The following is a 17,764-nucleotide window of genomic DNA, read 5'->3' as shown; positions in this document are numbered from 1 at the left end:
TATTTTTACGAAATTATAAGTATTTTAATACATTGGACGACATTTATTCCATTTTTTTTGCCTCAACTAAGTTTCTGAAGTTTATTAATTTGAGTTACTGGTATAATCAAAATTAAGCCATTTTTTTTTTTAAAAATAAGTACATCTGACTTGTATATAATGTATATAATATATGAAATTTAGATATAGTATTAGTGAAAAACATATTCTAGTGTTTACTGTTTAGTGCGCTGTACTTGGTTGCCAATTCTTGACAAAAACGTTTAAAAAGGAAGAAAGGAATCTTGCGCCGACTATCCCAAAAGAGTGCGATAGAAAAAGACAACACTAAAAAGTAGCCCGTTTTACATTCCCCCCTAATAATTAACAAAAGACAAAAAAAAAAGTTAACAAACAACCTATAACACCCAAAACCCACACCCCATGCTACCTACATGCGCTTCGATTCACTGCTGGTGCACTACACCTGCGTACCTCACTGCATCTCCGAGCACTCTTTGTTGCTCCATCTGCACACAACCTCTGAAACTCGTCAGACCTCCATTCTGCTTTAACAAAACCAAATGAATGAATAATAATTAATTACCTGAAAAAGTTCATGCAACTTGTTCTTCAGATAACAATATTCGTGTTCAAGCACCTCTAATGCCCTCATGCACCTGCAATTAAATTAATCCAAAGAACATACTGTATTAATTATCTAATAAAGAGTTTAAACGAAATCCGATTAATCTAATTAATGTATATCCTCAGTCACGTACGCTGGACGATTATTCTGTTCAACTGCAGCCCGAAACACAGCACAAATGTTCCGAACTCTTTTAGCACCAATGCTGGAACTGCTTCCCATCAACTGATTCAAATGTATTCCGAGCTTAACATGATCCCATGTCTCCTTATCCAACCTTTAATTGGTTAATTTCTAACAATTAATATGAAGACTTATACTATATAATATGAGAAAACCTGAAGGAATGAGAGGAAATGGAGGGATTATATATATAATACGTACAGTAGGTTTCGGAGGTTGCGAAGCTGCTTTTCTGATTCGTGAAAGTAGATGGTGACGACGTCGGAGACGAAGTTGGGGGAGGATTGATCTTGGAGGTGTTGGAGCTGCAAGAACTGTTCATCGAGAACGCCTTGGTGGAAGAGGACCGAAAGCAAGCGATTCATGTCGGTTCGCAGACGAACTGCACCGAATCCAAGCATCCACAGAGGAACACCCGTTTTGGATGGCTTTGATATGATGGGTGAAAGCGAAAAGAAAGAAAGAAAGAAAGGGAGTTTGTGTCTGTGTTTGTGTTTGTGTCTGTCTTTTTGTGTACGAGGATGAATGGAATTAATGGATTCTTGTGGTTTACTTATTTATAGCAATATAATTAGTACTCGTTGTTGGACCAGGGAGACCAAACAAAGTGTCTGAATCACTCTTTAAAAGGATGTGTTGTTTTGTTTGTATTTGTTAATTCCAACTTATTTATCAGAGAAAAAGACAAATATGTTAATTTCATTTATAATTTTCTAAGATTTATACAAAATTAAAAAAATAAGACACTCTATAAAAATTAGCTATTGTTTTTTTTAGATTTCATCTGGAAATTACAGATTTATCTGCGTATATACAAACATTCTAACACTAGTTTGTATTTTTCTATCTTCCGTACTTCAAAATCTGATATCCATACATAGAGATTAAGAAAATTTTCAAAAAGAAAATTGTCTAATATCATTCTCTAAGCATGATTTCAAACCCAAATAGTATTTAATTGTTTGTATGGATGGTTCATAACAACCATTAAATGATAAAACTCAATATGTTATGCCTTTTGTTATGAACTATGGTGCAAAATTTATGTCTAAATTTTCTTGATTTATAAATTTGGTCTATTTGAAGACAGGTTCGCAAAGCATAGTTAATATCAATTTATCTTTTCAACATCCTACGTTAAAATATCTTATATAGATAGTTGATCAGAGTGACATCAAACACTTGAAAAATGTTCAAAAAGTCTAAATTGTTGTATATGTATATATGGTAGTTACACTTCGTTTCAGAATTCAATTTAACGAGAGAAAAAAAAAAATTAGTGGAAATGAGAAGCAAACAAAGAAATTGGTGTTCCCGAGTTTCATTAAAGGAAGGAAGTGGAAGGATCACTTTCATTCTGATTTGGAAAGATTTGTAGAGAAAAACAAAATATTTAATTTTCCTTCCACTTCACTCCACCTCGAAAACACAAAAGACAAATTTTTTTTCTTTTTCTTTCTATTATTTTCTCTCATTACTTTCTTTTCTATTCTTTTATTTTCTTTGCTACAACTCAGGAACGAGGTGTTAGTGACGATGGTCCGGTGGAAGAGGCTTCGAATGTTCAATATAATGTAGTGAACCTAGCAAACAAGGCTCCAAAGTACAAGATCCATTACCTTAAAATACATGCCTTTGACCTAATTGTTTAATATTAACATGTATGAGACTTACATGCAGCCTGTCTTAGAGATGACACATCCATTATCTCATTGGACATGTTTAAGTTGACCTAAGGCATGTATCTATTTCATTCATATTGAAGTTAGTGATTTAATTCGTTGTGAGTCATATTTCTATGGGAATGACAAATTTTGATATACAGATAAGTCTGAATGATGTTTCATTTTTTGTCACCTAGACGATGGTCGTATATTATCATTGAACACTTGGGAGGTTATTGAACCGAGATGTTTCATTTGTTAATGATTGTAGTTTGGCCTTTAGTCTGTTTATTTTCCGTCAAGGTGAATGTATATTTGATTTTCATATCATTGCATCATTTTTAACAACTAAATATTCGTATATTTATACTAGCAAGAATCTAGAAAAATAAACAATTAGACAACATTAATTGGGTGTTTTAATCACTCTACACAACTAATTGAAGTTTTCATGCCCTTACTTCAAAACCAAAAAAAAAAAAAAAACAAAATGATAGTCTTTAATAGTGTTATGCTATATTTTATTTGTTTAATGTTACCAAGCACCTGTCACTATGAATTTCTGAACCGCCAAAAAGCCCAACACATAGTAAATACAATCGATTCAATCATTAATTTTTTGAGGAAGAGGTATGACTCGACTCTAACCAATGGAAACATCATCAATTTCTTCAAAATCTAGAACTTGCATGTCCATCCACATAGAAATTGAATTCCAAGTTCTAGCTGCAACATGACACTTCACCAAAAGATGAATTAAGTCTTTAAATCTAATAGAACAACCCAAAGACATAATGGAAGGACACATCAACCCAATGGATGGCAATGTTAGGTCTAGTTAGAAGTCTATTCCAAATAACACTCCACATAAAGACATTAACTTTCTTTGGGGCTTATTTGTTCCATTTAGTAACTAGATCACTATCGAGAAGTAAGAAATCATCAATGGATATATATTTACTAAAAACCGTGAAATCACCATCATTGTCCAAATCCTAATACCATCTATCTCTTTGATCATAAAATCGAACATTATCATCCAAAGGAATTAATGTCATGATTTTTATTAGTCTCGACCCCTGTCCTCGAGTTACAAACCTAATCCCAATGCTAATGCTCACCAAGTCTTCAATCTTTGATGCATCAATATTTATTTCTTTCAAGAATAAATAAATAAAGGAATTTGGTTTTAAGATGAACATTGTCCATCCAAACATCCTTATAGAAAAAAGAACTATTACCATTTCCAATAGCCATCTGAAGATTACCATCAGCAATAATACCATTTGCATGCATTTTATTTATAGGTCCAACAATATTCGACCAAATTTCACCGTGTCAACATAGCTGTCACGAAACACATTTCTTCTATGAAACCCATGAATTAAAGTGGTAACCTTAATCCATAAAGCATCTTTATTTTTATGAAATCTTCATTTCCATTTTCCCATGAGGGCATAATGGAGGTCCGAAAATTGCCAATATCAAGACCTCCTTTTTCCTTTGACGCTAACACCATGTCCCATTTAACCCAATACAATTTTCTATTAACTTCATCTCCTCCCCCCTCCCCCTCCCTACCACTAAAAAAAATCTAACCCGATCAGTTTCTAAGAATTTAGAAACCTACACCAACATGGGAAAAAGTCAAAAAGATACATGTCGTAACTCCTTAAAGAACCCAAAACTTACTTCTATAAAGTCTAACACCAATAGAAAGCATTCAAATCTTCCATTTGGACAAATTATTTGTAAGTCTATCCACAAGAAGTCATATTAACAATAAGAGAAGACCTAGCCGAATTGAGACATGCTTTATGCACCTATTCCATTTTCCACTAAAACCCATAAACTACATAACTTGAACTAAGAACCCCAATTATAAGCTTTTTCAAATTCAATCTTTAGAATCCTTAGTTTTTTCTTGTACCAAGTTACCATCTCATTCACTATTAAGGGACCATCAAGGATTTGACGATCCTTAATAAACATAGACTACGTAGAAGTAACAATAAAATCAACCACCATGACAAGTCTATTACCCAAAAGTTTGGAAATAATTTATAATGATCCCTGAATAGACTAATATGCATTAAATCAGACAAATACATATGAATCTACATTTTAGGAATAAGAATAACAACGGAACAATTGCAACATGAAGGAATGTGACCCAGGTTGAAGAATTCATTAGTAATTCCTAAAACTCCAACTTGTAGAATGTCCCAATACCTCTTCCAAAATAAAATATTAAAACCATCCCGACCTGGAGCTTTATCAAAACCATACGATCAAACTGCATCTTCTTACAAAAATATGGACTCCAAAACCACAACTATTTTTGGTCTAAACTCAAGGATCTAAACCGATGAATTCAGTTTAGAATGAGCACTAAAGTGACACAGATTGAATTTTTCTTTATAATGCTAAAAAATCTCATTCACTCTTCTAGGTTCACCTATCCAATCCCCTTCCGACTTGATACATTGAATGTGTAATCGGTGTTTCTTGTTGTTAGGAACTCCATGAAAAATACTTGGCGTTCTCATCCACTTCAATAAACCATATAATGTTTGCTTTTTGAGAGATACCAAGATTCTCACAAACCTCCATATCTCTAAGCTTTTTGATCACTTTCTTTCGACTTATAGCAAGCTGTTGATTTGAGAACAAAGTCAATATCTTTCAAGTTACTTACCAAATCTTTCTTCTCCTTATTCTTCTTATTTTTATAATCACCATGTCAAGCTTTCAACGCCCCTTGGAGATGATTCCAATTATCTCTGAACTTCAACCATTTTGAAACAACCATATCATCTATATTGACTCAAAAATTATCCCTAACTACCTTATCGAATCCATCCAAGAATTAAAAAGCTTGACATGAATCACACCATAGTATGCAAGAACATGTTTCATCACAATAGGACGATGATCTAAAATAATTCTATCTAACGTTGTTACTGTTTCATTAGGAAATTTAGTCACCACCTCATGAGATACTAAAAACTATCCACGTTGCTTGGTTTTTCTTCATTTAAACTCAATCTCGTGAAGCTATACCCACCTATAGGACAATCAATTTTTTTTTGCATCATGGACAAAGTTATTAATATTCTCCATTGTATTCTGACAAAAGACAATGCCCATCTTCTATACTCGATCTCTAACTGCATTAAAATCTCCAAAAAGCACATAAACACCGGTATTCCTATTTGTGAACGAAAGAATAACTCTAATATTTTTTATGCTAGTCTTGAGGGACATACACATTTACCATATAACAAGAGAACTTTGAAAAACGTACTCCTCTTCAACAACAACCAAGTGATCCCAAACTTTTAATTTTTTTTTTCAAATCTAGTCTTGACATACAAGACTCTTGTACACCCAAAAAACTAAATTGATGAACAAGATAGGAAAATGGAATTCTTGGATTTTCTCTGTGTACATAAATTCATAACACGATGCCTTTTCCACCTGTCACCAATACCGTATGAATATTAGTGGACATGATATTCATCTATCAATGAATTTCACACCCATCTCGTTAATTAAATTTGTTAGATCCCTCTTACTTCCTTTCATTTCTCACCCTAAAATATTACCAACTTCAATTTATCGTATCATAGTATTAATTAGAGAAAAACCACGATTTCGTTACGTGACAGCCTATAGTTATCAGAAAAAATTGATGAGTTTATCTTATTCCCAATACTAATAGGTGAGCTAACTTCCTTCGATTGTTGTGGCTTTTGGAGTCCCCTGTTTTACAAATAAATAAAATATATAAGAAACTAGAAAGTGTGCAAAGAAACATATTGCAATTGCAGCAGGGTTATGGTGAGGGTGGGAGTAGAGAATAAAACTTGGTCGGAGTTTAGCAATGGTGGGTGACCATGCATTTCGCAGGGTGCGGCCACGACAACATCCTGCAGCCGCTAATGACCTAATGTCACCTCATAGCCCATATCATAAAATGGTCAATACCCACTCTAATTATATATTCAACTTTATTTAGAAAAAAAATAACTTAAATTAAACACCAGTTTTTTAACTTTACTTTAAAAAATATTTTATGTTGTAATCTAATGCAATCTATCCTAATTTGATGTAAAACTACATGTACGCTCGACATTATATATAGTTTTGTTGTGATATCAGCTTTATCAAAAAGGTACTTCATTAATCCATTTATCATATTACATTCATTTTAAAATAAAAATGAACGATATCACATTTATCAACACCACTTCAAATCTTCAATTTGTTAGCTCGTATTTAAACATTTTATTTAAAATAATACCATCAAACCAAAGTCCATAGACAAATACTTATGTGTAGACATGTGAGTATGTGTGTGAGTGTGTCTTATCCAGGGACGGTTTTAAGGGGTTCCCGGTGTGGGACCGACAACCCCTAACTTTTCTAGACGCAGTGTGAGAATTTTCGATTTTTCGATTTTTTTTACTTATTTTTCATGTATCGGCAACACCTATTCATCCCAGCAACACCTGCAATGTATTCATGCCTTCGTCCCTGGTCTTATCTAGAGTACTTAACAAAGAAAAAAAATGCTACAAACAAAAAGTTTGAGATTTTGCAATTTCTTGTCTAGTATTTTAAGTTCTATAAATAATGATTTAATGCAAAAAAAAATAGCAACGTACTTCTATGAATTATTTATTACATCATCAAACTTTCATTTTTCCTATTCTAAAGTTGTACTTTGGGAAAATTATAATGCAAAACAATTTTTACTATTATAACTATAGATTATCGAAGTATAATGTTCTAATAAGAAACATATTAAAAATGCAATAATTTGGCAGATATTTCAAAATATAAATAAATTGAAAATGGATTACAATATGGATTCTTCTTCAAAGTACAATGACTTTAAGTTTATTCGCATGTGTTTTAATGGTAGTTATGTGAGGGAATAAACAAAGAGACTAAAAGATAAGAAAAGTCTTAATTTGGAAATTAGTTCTTTAAACTATTGCACCAATACACTATTCATATCAAATCCCATCAACTTGCATCATATTCTTTGAGTTCATCTTTCACATACTCCACCAAAATCAATTATTTTGACAATTTTTTTTATTGTAGCCCCTTTATCCTTTAATATGCTATAGCAGCTAGTCAAAATAAAAAGATTGTTAAATTTGATGGAGTTTGTTAAAATTGAGCCTTATGCCATTGTAATATGTTTGGACATGAAGATATGTTTCCCCTTTTGGACTTTTGGTTTTCTTTGACAACGAGGATATCTATGTGCTGCAGTGCTGGTGGGCGCCATATACACATTCTTTAGAATATAACGGCTTAAAGAAGAATATTATAATAATTATTAATTATTTATTTCATTGTCCATTCATAAGTAAGAAGTGTTATTTTCAAGTGTAACAAAAATGCTATGTTGTTAATTATTTTCATATCAAAACACTAATATTTCATTGCAATACAATCCCATAAAAATGTGTTATGTACGTACCCAACATTTTGTCATATTAATTTTTATAAATTTGGCTTTTTATAATAAAAGTATTTTGATGATTTTCCCAATCATTCAGAGTTGGATGTTCTCCTACAACCGGAGCAAGTTTTCATGCATAGAAAATAAAAATTGAACCCTTCTTTGTTTTATAAACTTAATAACAAGATTTTAGATTTTATTTTCTAATTACCTTTAAACCAAATATGTATACAACTGATTTTACCAATGAAAATTCTATTTTAAACAAAAAACAATGAGAATGTTTGGAGGCAAAGACTTGTATAGAGATTTGGACGATTTGCAACTTTTATTACACTTTGCTCTTTGGAACACATAACCGGAGGAAATGTGATATTGTTTGATCACAAAAAAATGTATTATTCACAAAACCCGACTCTAGTGTCTTGCAAGTATAATATAATTTGGTTGTTAATAGCAAGAACCGTTGTCTGATTAGTCTAAATGCATATTGTTGAAAAATACTCTTGTTTATTACAAATTGAAATTACAGTTAAGGGTTTTTTTCTGTAATAGTGTTCTTTTGTGTGGGTTGTGTTTGTAACTTATTCAGGATGGCTTCGGGTTTGCACGCGGGTCTTTGGGTGCTTCGTTGGTATTTGGATATCCAATTGTATCCGAAGTATTTAAGGGGCTATTGGAGATATTTTTGATTCATTGTTATCCGATCATTTTTATGTTTATATCTGTTCATTTTTCTCTCTGGTTCATACGCTTAGAACTTTCGTTTTAGGGTTTGAGATTAAGAGTGTGTTCTTAAGTTTTCTCTTGTTCTAGTTGTTAATCTGAGTGAGAGTGACTTTTGTAGAGAGGTTTATGTTGTAATTTGTATATGAAAACCATATTTTTCATATTAAATGAAATGATGATGTTGGGTTTGTCTTGTGTTGTTTACATTTTTAAGATGGTATCAGAGCGTTAATTTTGATGATCCTCTCTAATTTCACCCATCTGATAATGCTATTACTTCTATAGTTACTACAATGTTAACTGGTAATGAAAATTTTAGGTTATGGAAGAGTTCTATATCTAGAGCTCTTAAAGCTAGGAATAAACTTGGATTTATTGATGGTTCTCTTAAGAAAAATAATGTTGATGAGTCAAAACAATCCAAGTGGGATAGGGTTAATGATATTGTGTGTTCCTGGCTTTTATCTTCTATTTCTGTCTCTATATACCAGAGTCAAGCTTACTCTGAGGTAGTTGAGGATATTTGGAATAGTCTTTTTGAAACATATAATAAGTCAGATGGTTCAGTTGTGTTTAATATACATCAACATATTTATACTTTTAAACAAAATGGAATTTATTTGTCTGATTATTTTAATAAACTTGATTCCTTGTGGAAGGAATTTGATGGTCTTACTAGCTTGACTGAGAGCACTTGTGAGGCTTCTTTCAAACTAAAAGATCATTCTAATCTCATGCAACTTATGCAGTTTTTATCTGGACTTGATGAATCCTATAGTCAAGTAAAGAGTCATATTTTACTAATGGAACCTTTACCTAATGTTAAAACTTCTTTTTCTATTCTTTTAAGGGAAAAATCTATTCAAAGAAATGGTTCTTTATCTTCTCTTCAGTCTTCACAGTCTTTGTCTATGTCTCAATCTACTGCTTTTAATAGCAGGTTTAATAACAGATCTGGTTTTAATAACTCTAATAAAAATAAAGCTCAATCTGTTCAGTGTATGAATTGTGGAATTAAGGGTCATTCAATTGACAAATGTTATAAGATAATTGGCTATCCTAAGGATTTTAAACCAAGGAATGAGTCTAACAATTAGAATGGTTTTAATAAGAATTTTTCTGCCAATTCCTCTACTACCACCTCAAGAAGTACTATCACTTCTAGTGTTTCTGATTCTTGTGGGGAATCAGAATTTCATCAGCTCACTAAGGAGCAATGCTTCAAATTTTTACAACTTATTGGTGATAGACAACTTAATGAGGAAGCATATGCCAGTGCTAATATGGTAGGTACTTGTTTGTTTCAAGCTTTTAATTCATCTGTTAGTTCTCAAAATGGATTGTTGACTCTGGAGCTAATCAACATATGATTGCTTCTAAGTCTCTTCTTCATGACACTGTGGATGTGTCTAAACTTGATCTTCTTGTTAGTCATCCTAATGGTACTTCAGCTAAAATTGAAAAAATTGGCAATATGAATTTGTCTAATTCTTTAACTCTTTTTGATGTTTTTGTTGTTCCTGATTTCAATGTTAACTTGTTATCTGTTCATAAGGTTTGTAAGGACAGTAATTGTGAGGTTGTTTTTAATGAACATAGTTGTAAAATTCAGGGTTTACAATCAAAGGAGATGGTGGGGAATGGTAGAGAATCTGGGGGTCTCTATTGCATTAATAGTGTACCTTCAGGTAATTCATGTAGTCTTAATCATTTTGTTTCTATTTGTTATGTGTCCAAATTAACTTGGCATAATAGACTTGGTCATCCTTCTGATCAAGCTTTAAGATCTTTAAAAACTAAAATTAACTTTGGTAATGAAGTTCTTCCACCTTGTGATGTATGTCATAAAGCTAGAAAACTAGAGAGTCCTTTCCTGTTAGTCAACATGTTACTACTAAACTTGGTGAGTTAATTCATTTGGATGTTTGGGGACCCTATTGAGTGACAACCTCAGAAGGATTTAGGTATTTTTTTTTACCATAGTTGATGATTATTCTAGAGCTACATGGGTTTATCTGTTAAAATCAAAAGATGAAGTTTATGGTTGTGTTCTTGCTTTCTTTAATATTTTGTTTAATCAATTTGGAGTTAAAATCAAAACAGTTAGGTCAGATAATGGAACTGAGTTTTTGAATTATAAAATGAGATAATTAATGGAATCAAAAGGTATTTTGCATAAAACTTCGTGTGTTCACACTCCACAACAAAATGGAGTTGTTGAAAGAAAACATAGACACATTCTTAATGTTGCTCGATCTTTGATGTTTCAATTTGGGTTACCTCTAAAATTTTAGGGAGAAGCAATCTTAACTTCTGTTTTTTAATTAATAGAAATCCTACATATGTTTTAAATGGATCTTCTCCTTATGAGCTGGTTTATAAAAATACTCATGTTGTTGATAAACTTAGAGTTTTTGGTTGTTTGTGTTTTGCATCTAAGTTGAACAACTCTGATAAGTTTTCTGAAAAGAGTCGATAAATGTATATTTCTTGGTTATGATTTTGATAAGAAAGGTTATAAAGTTTTAAGTCTTGATTCAAATCTTGTTTTTGTTTCCAGGGATATACAATTCTATGAATCTGTTTTTCCTTTCAAGTTAAAGAATTCATCTTTAACAGATAAATCTAATTTCCTTTTAGATGATCTCTTTTCCTATAATGAGTCAATACCCTTTAGTATATTACTAGATAATACTAATTTAGAGGATTTGAGAGATGCCTATCAATTGAATGGTGCTAGTGCAGAACAGAACTTGGATGAGACCTTTCCCTCTTGTCACACCCCCGAACCAGACGGCGGAAACGTCCGAGGGCTGTTGTGACTTAATTGAATACCATAACATTGAATATACATGAAACATAACATCATTCGTCACCATGCATTAATATAGTACAACCGATCAAGTTTACATTGAGTACATTGTTTAAACATTACATTCCCAAAAATAAATTGTTCGATTCATAAATAAATAAACTGCAAGCCATCACTGAGTACATTTTCCTTTGATTCACTTGTTACCTGAGAATACAAGTATTTTGAAAAACGTCAACATATGAAATGTTGGTGAGTTCATAAGCGGTATTTGAAAAGCAACGTTTTGTATTATTTTGAAGACCACCAGAAAATCCGATATTTTCTGAAAAGAGTTTTTGAAAACGTTTGTGAAGATCCATAAGTATGCTTGTTTGTTTCTATAGTTGTAATAAAAATGTTCATTATACTAGTGTACTTTTTCGAAACTGTATGTATTGTATAAACCTAGGAAAACCCGATGTCTTCCTAATACTTTGAATTCCATGTAGTTGTAGAATCATCGCGAAGTGTGAAGTCATTGATTCCAGACGACGTCGGATTATTGCGCATAGTGAATTGTTATAAACACGCGTTACGCAAACGGCCAGTTTACAACTTATACTAACGATCCCGTAGGCGTCGTCCGTACTATTCACGTAATCCAACCGCCCTGACTTCTTGTAGTCCCACATCCGAAGAGAAAGAGGGCACGAAGACCTCGGTAACTCCGTTAACCGGTTGGGGATAAAAAAAAAGAGTACGAAGGGTCCTTGACCCGATTCGCATTTGAATAACCAACTTTACTAGCCGTACCATAGGACCCTTGGGGACCAATAGTATAAAGGCCATTGAAAGTCCTTTTACGTTGTGTTGGGTCATGTAAGACTCAACAACTCGTAAGGTTGAAGTCTTCGGGCCTAAAGATCAGGTCATCGGGCTAGCTAGGCCCAACAAACAAGATTTTACACTTTTGGGCCCAAAGATGGTGCGTCGACGTCTGTGCACTCTCACGTGTGTATTGAATTCCCAAATGTTACTTGTGTGAATCGAGTTATCGCCGTGTTAGTAGTTTCGGGTTGTTATTGATTCGAGACCGAATCAATTCGTTTAACAACGAATTTTTGGGTATTGTTGTGTATTGTATTTCGTCGGTAGTCGCGGTGCCAATATTTGATCAAGTTGAGTGTATTGAATTAGCCTTGAAAATTTTCTGTTTTCAGCCCCTCTTTATTTGTAAATTTACTTTTTCAACCCTCTAATTAAATAACTTTCCGGTTTGGTCCTTAAACCATTTTTCTTGACATTTTAACACCAAAACTTATTGAAATTGATATTTTTCAGCATATTTTTCATTGAAAACAGTTTGAGTCCCTGAAAATACAGTTTTCTCGGTTATAACACCTCTTTTTCGTAGTTTTTACAATTTTGGCCCAAATTGGAAAATTTTTGCAACTTTGGTCCTTTTTAAATTTGAAAAGCATTTTAAACCTTAGAAAAGGACTTGGAACACTAGTAGTCCACTGTTTTACAGAAAAACACAGTTTTGGTCCTCCAAAACAGAAAACTTCGCATATTGGGCCTTATTGGGCCGAAAATGTCATTTTTAGCCCATTAAGCTTGAAATTTATGTTTTTAATCCTCCAAAAGGGTATATTTTAAGAAACTACATTATGGGAACTGTTTTGACTCATCTCATCCATCAGAAATTGAAATATTTCATTTTGGGCCCTTTAACTTTATATTTTCAACATTTTAAGTCCAAAAATTGAGTTTTTAGCCCAAAGAGAATGTTGTTAAGCCATTTAGCTATTTTTCTTAGAACACTTTGTATGTAGAAATATATTTGGTGCTAGTATCATTTAACATAAAGTATATCTCGATTTTTAGGGGCTTATGGCTAGATCCAACATCATAAACACACAAAAACACACATATAAGCATAGAAATCATACAAGGCATACAAAACACATATAGATCTACACTTTCACTTGTATCCCCCCCCCCAAAAAAAAAACTTATAAAACAGAAAAATAGGGGGTATGAAGCTCACCTTAGGGTGTGGTTTCGGTTTTTGAAGAAAAGATGGAAGAAAGCTAGGTGATTTTTGGCCTTAGCACCCTTTTCTTGAAGATCTCGAGTTTGATGGGGTTCTAGGATGCAAGATCACGATTTTTGCATGGATTAGGAAGAGATTTTGATAAAACAAAGAATCTAAGTCATAGATCCAAGCATAACCTTACCTTAGATGAAGAGTTTGTGGAAATATCCTCTTGAAAGCCTCCTAATTTTCGAGATCTTTGAGTGGAGAGGAGGGATGAGTTCTTGAGTATTCTAGAGAGAATTTGTGAGGTGTGTGTGTGTGTGTTTGAAATGGCCGAGAGCAAGAGAGAGAGAGAGAGGGAGAAATAGACCCTTGAGGTGATATGCATGGAGATATGGAATAAGTTGCATGGAGATCCAAAAGACAATAATGAGGTGTCAATTGCAAGTCAACTCTCTTCATCTCTCCTTGGGTTTGGGCCTTGGGCCGAGAATTTTGAAGGGAAAAGGAAAATTTGGGCTTTTTGACCCTAAGCCCAATATTAGAGTTAGTTTGGGTGAGTTTTAACCTAAAAGAATGTAGTATGATTTTTACATTTTTGTTGGACTAGTTTAGGTTATTCATGGATCAAGGCTTTTAATTCATTTCATTCTAGGCCCAAAATAGCCCAAAATGTTGAAATAAATGATTGTGGGTCCAAATAGAGCCCAATTAGGGTTCTAAGCCCTTGATAGTCTAATTGGAAGCTTATTGGTCCATTTGGGTCCAATAAGGAAGTCCTAGTCCAAAATGGACCTAAACAAGAACTTCTAATATTTCCAATTGTTTGATGACTATTTGTAGTATTTGTATGATGTATTTGATTGAAGTTTTTGATGTCATAATAATAGGTATCACCCATGATCTTAAGTTTTTGATTCAACATTTACTTGAATATAGTGATTACAAGACACAAAATTTCTAGTTGTGACACCTCTAGTGTCAGCAACTAGTCTGGTGAGGTATATGTGCCTTCATCTGATGAGGTGGTTCCAAGTTCCTCTTTATTGACTGAGGAAAATGTTTCAATTGATACTAATCCTTCTGATGGTCAGTCTTCTAGGGTCACAAGGTCAGGATGTACTGTTCATATGCCTTCTAGATTTAGTGATTATGTTGTGGAAGGAAAACATAAATATGGTATAGAAAGATCCGTTAACTACTCAGCTTTAAAATCTGAAAATCTTTGCTTTGTTGCTAGTCTTAATAAAACAGTTGAACCTAAAACCTATAATGAAGCTGCTTTAGATCCTAACTGGATAAAAGCAATGAATGAGGAAATGGAAGCTCTATATAGGAATAATACTTGGGAAATTGTAGATCTTCCTAAGGGAAGAAAAGCTATTGGTTGTCGTTGGATTTATAAAATTAAATATAATTCAAATGGAGAAATTGAAAGGTATAAAGCTAGGTTAGTTGCTAAAGTGTATAGTCAAAGAGAAGGCATATATTATGAGGAAACCTTCTCTGATATTGCTAAAATTGTTACTGTTAGGGTTTATTTAACTTTAGCTATTCATCATGCATGGCCTTTATATCAACTTGATATAAACAATGCTTTCTTATATGGTGATCTATCTGAGAGAGTTTACATGCGACTTCCTGAAGGATATCATTCTAAAAAGGATAATAGAGTTTGTAGATTGATTAAATCTCTTTATGGACTTAAGCAAGCACCCAAGAAATGGAATGAGAAGTTGAGTTCTTTTCTTTCTTCATTTGGCTTTAAGCAGAGTATCAATGATTATTCTTTGTTTGTTAAAGAAGTAAAACATGTTATAGTTATTCTTTTGGTTTATGTGGATGGTATTATTATCACTATAAATTGCAAGGTTGAATTGGAAAATGTTAAAAAAAAAATTAAAATCTCAGTTTTTAATAAAAGATTTAGGAGAACTGACATATTTTCTTGGAATTGAGGTGATTAAAACTGATCAAGGTATTTGTCTAAACCAAAGAAAATATTGTTTTGAGTTGTTACATGAATTTGGCATGTTAGCTTGTAAACTTGTTAAAACTCCTTTGGAACCTAATCTTGTCATTAAGAGGGAATGTGATCTAGATCCCTCTGATTATGTGGTAAATATTACAAAGTTTCAAAAATTAATTGGTAAATTGATTTATTTGACTATGACACGCCCATATATTTCATATGCACTTCAAAATTTGAGTCAATACATGCATAGGCCTTATAAATCACATGTAAATATAGCCTTCAGATTGTTAAGATACTTGAAAGATTGTCCAGGGAAAAGAATTCATATAACAAAAAATGATTCTCTTAATCTTATTGGATTTGTTGATGCTAATTGGGCCAAGCGTCTTTTCAGCAGAAGGTCTGTTACAGGGTATCTTGTTTATTTTTATGGTTTTCTTGTATCCTGGAAAAGCAAGAAACAGAGTATTGTTTCTCGTTCTTCCACTGAATCTGAATACAAAGCTTTAGGCTCTGTAACTTGTGAACGTATTTGGATTTTAAAATTACTTTGTGATTTAGGAATAACTGGTTTAAATCCAATTAATATTTTTTGTGATAATGAATCACCAATTAAACTTGTACTAAATCCAGTTTTTTATGAAAGGTCTAAACATTTTGAAGTAGATCTTCATTTTGTTTGAGAAAATGTTGAAAATGGTATTATAAAAGTTAATAAGATTGATTCTTTAAATCAAAATGCTGATGTTTTAACTAAAGCTCTTGGGCCTTCTCAACATGAATATATTTCTAGCAGACTTGGTTTGATAAATGTTTTTAAAAAAATAATAAATCATAAACATTGAATTAATGTTCAGGTTGTGGGGGAGTGTTGAAAAATACTCTTGTTTATTACAAACTGAAATTAATTCAATTAAGGGTTGTTTCTGTAATAGTGTTCTTTTGTGTGGGTTGTGTTTGTAACTTATTCATGATGGCTTCGGGTTTGCACGCGGGTCTTCGGGTGCTTCATTGTTATTTGGATATCCAATTGTATCCAAAGTATTTAAGGGGCTATTGGAGATATTTTTGATTCATTGTTATCCGATCATTTTTATGTTTACATCTGTTCATTCTTCTCTCTGGTATGGTTCATACGCTTAGAACTTTCATTAATTTTAGGGTTTGAGATTAAGAGTGTGTTCTTAAGTTTTCTCTTGTTCTAGTTGTTAATCTGAGTGAGAGTGACTTTTGTTGAGAGGTTTATGTTGTAATTTGTATATGAAAACCATTTGTTTCATATTACATGAAATGATGATGTTGGGTTTGTCTTGTGTTGTTTACTCTTTTAAGACATATTAAGATATAACATATGAGATTTTGGCAAAAGAATAAATCACAAAAGAAGTGTTTGATAAAATATCCTAAAGAATCAGTTTATGTCTTATATACGTGCTAATCATAAAATAGGTAAATTACATGTTTTCATCGGTGTAAACTTGAAATCATCAACTTTTCGTTAAAGATATTTTAGTAGCATAATTACTGGTTTATGCCATGCTATAATGTAACGACCAAATTGTAATCTACTCAAGAAAAAAGATCAAGAATTGAAGTACTATAGATATATCATCAATATTTGTACGAAATTATAAAGTATTTTATTTTTAATACATTGGACGACATTCATTCCATTTGACAAATTTAATTGGTTTTTGCTTCTAGTGAATTTTTAAAGTTTAATTATTAATTTGACTTATTGCTATATAATTGAAAAAAGTATTGTAGTTTACGTTTAGTGTGTTGTAGTTTAATAATTCTTAACAAAAACATTAAAAAGGAAGAAAGGAATATTGTCCCGACTATTCAAAAGTGTGCGAGAGAAAAGACAACACTAAAAACTTAGTAGCCCGTTTTTACATTACCCCTTAATAATCAACAAAAGACAAAAAGTTTAACAACCTATAACACCCCCACCCCCACCCCCACTACCCCATGCTACATGCATATGCTTCGATTCACTGCTGGTGCATTACAACTGCGTACCTCACTGCATCTCCAAGCACTCTTTGTTGCTCCATCTGCACACAACCCCTGAAACTCGTCAGACCTCCATTCTACTTTAAGAAAACCAAATGAATAATTAATTAATTACTTGAAAAAGTTCATGCAGCTTGTTCTTCAGATATCAATATTAGTGACATCACCTTTAACAAAGATAGTACTTAACTAATAACATTCCACTTATCATATTACATTAATGTTAAAACAAAAATGAACAATATCACA

The 17,764-nt window shown here is 32.5% G+C and overlaps 1 protein-coding gene across 2 annotated transcripts; it reads right to left on the bottom strand.

Moving 5' to 3' along the window:
- Nucleotides 1–262: 262 nt before the first annotated feature.
- LOC111910829 (pseudo histidine-containing phosphotransfer protein 6) lies at nt 263–1,317 on the bottom strand. Of its 2 annotated transcripts, XM_042898108.2 has the most exons (5): nt 1,013–1,317; nt 762–905; nt 587–659; nt 435–509; nt 263–356 (listed from the first exon to the last, which is right to left on the bottom strand). In XM_042898108.2, exons 1-4 carry the CDS (start codon nt 1,210–1,212, stop codon nt 447–449), a joined length of 480 nt encoding a protein of 159 aa, XP_042754042.1. In that variant the 5' UTR covers nt 1,213–1,317; the 3' UTR covers nt 263–356; nt 435–446. The 2 variants fall into 2 exon arrangements, with proteins under 2 accessions (XP_042754042.1, XP_023762414.1); XM_023906646.3 differs by having other exon boundaries at nt 263–509.
- Nucleotides 1,318–17,764: the final 16,447 nt, after the last annotated feature.

The sequence above is a fragment of the Lactuca sativa genome, chromosome 1 (assembly GCF_002870075.4).
Source record: "Lactuca sativa cultivar Salinas chromosome 1, Lsat_Salinas_v11, whole genome shotgun sequence".
NCBI lineage: Eukaryota > Viridiplantae > Streptophyta > Magnoliopsida > Asterales > Asteraceae > Lactuca > Lactuca sativa.
Note: the sequence above shows the minus strand (reverse complement) of the source record. Positions and strands in the feature narration are given on the sequence as shown.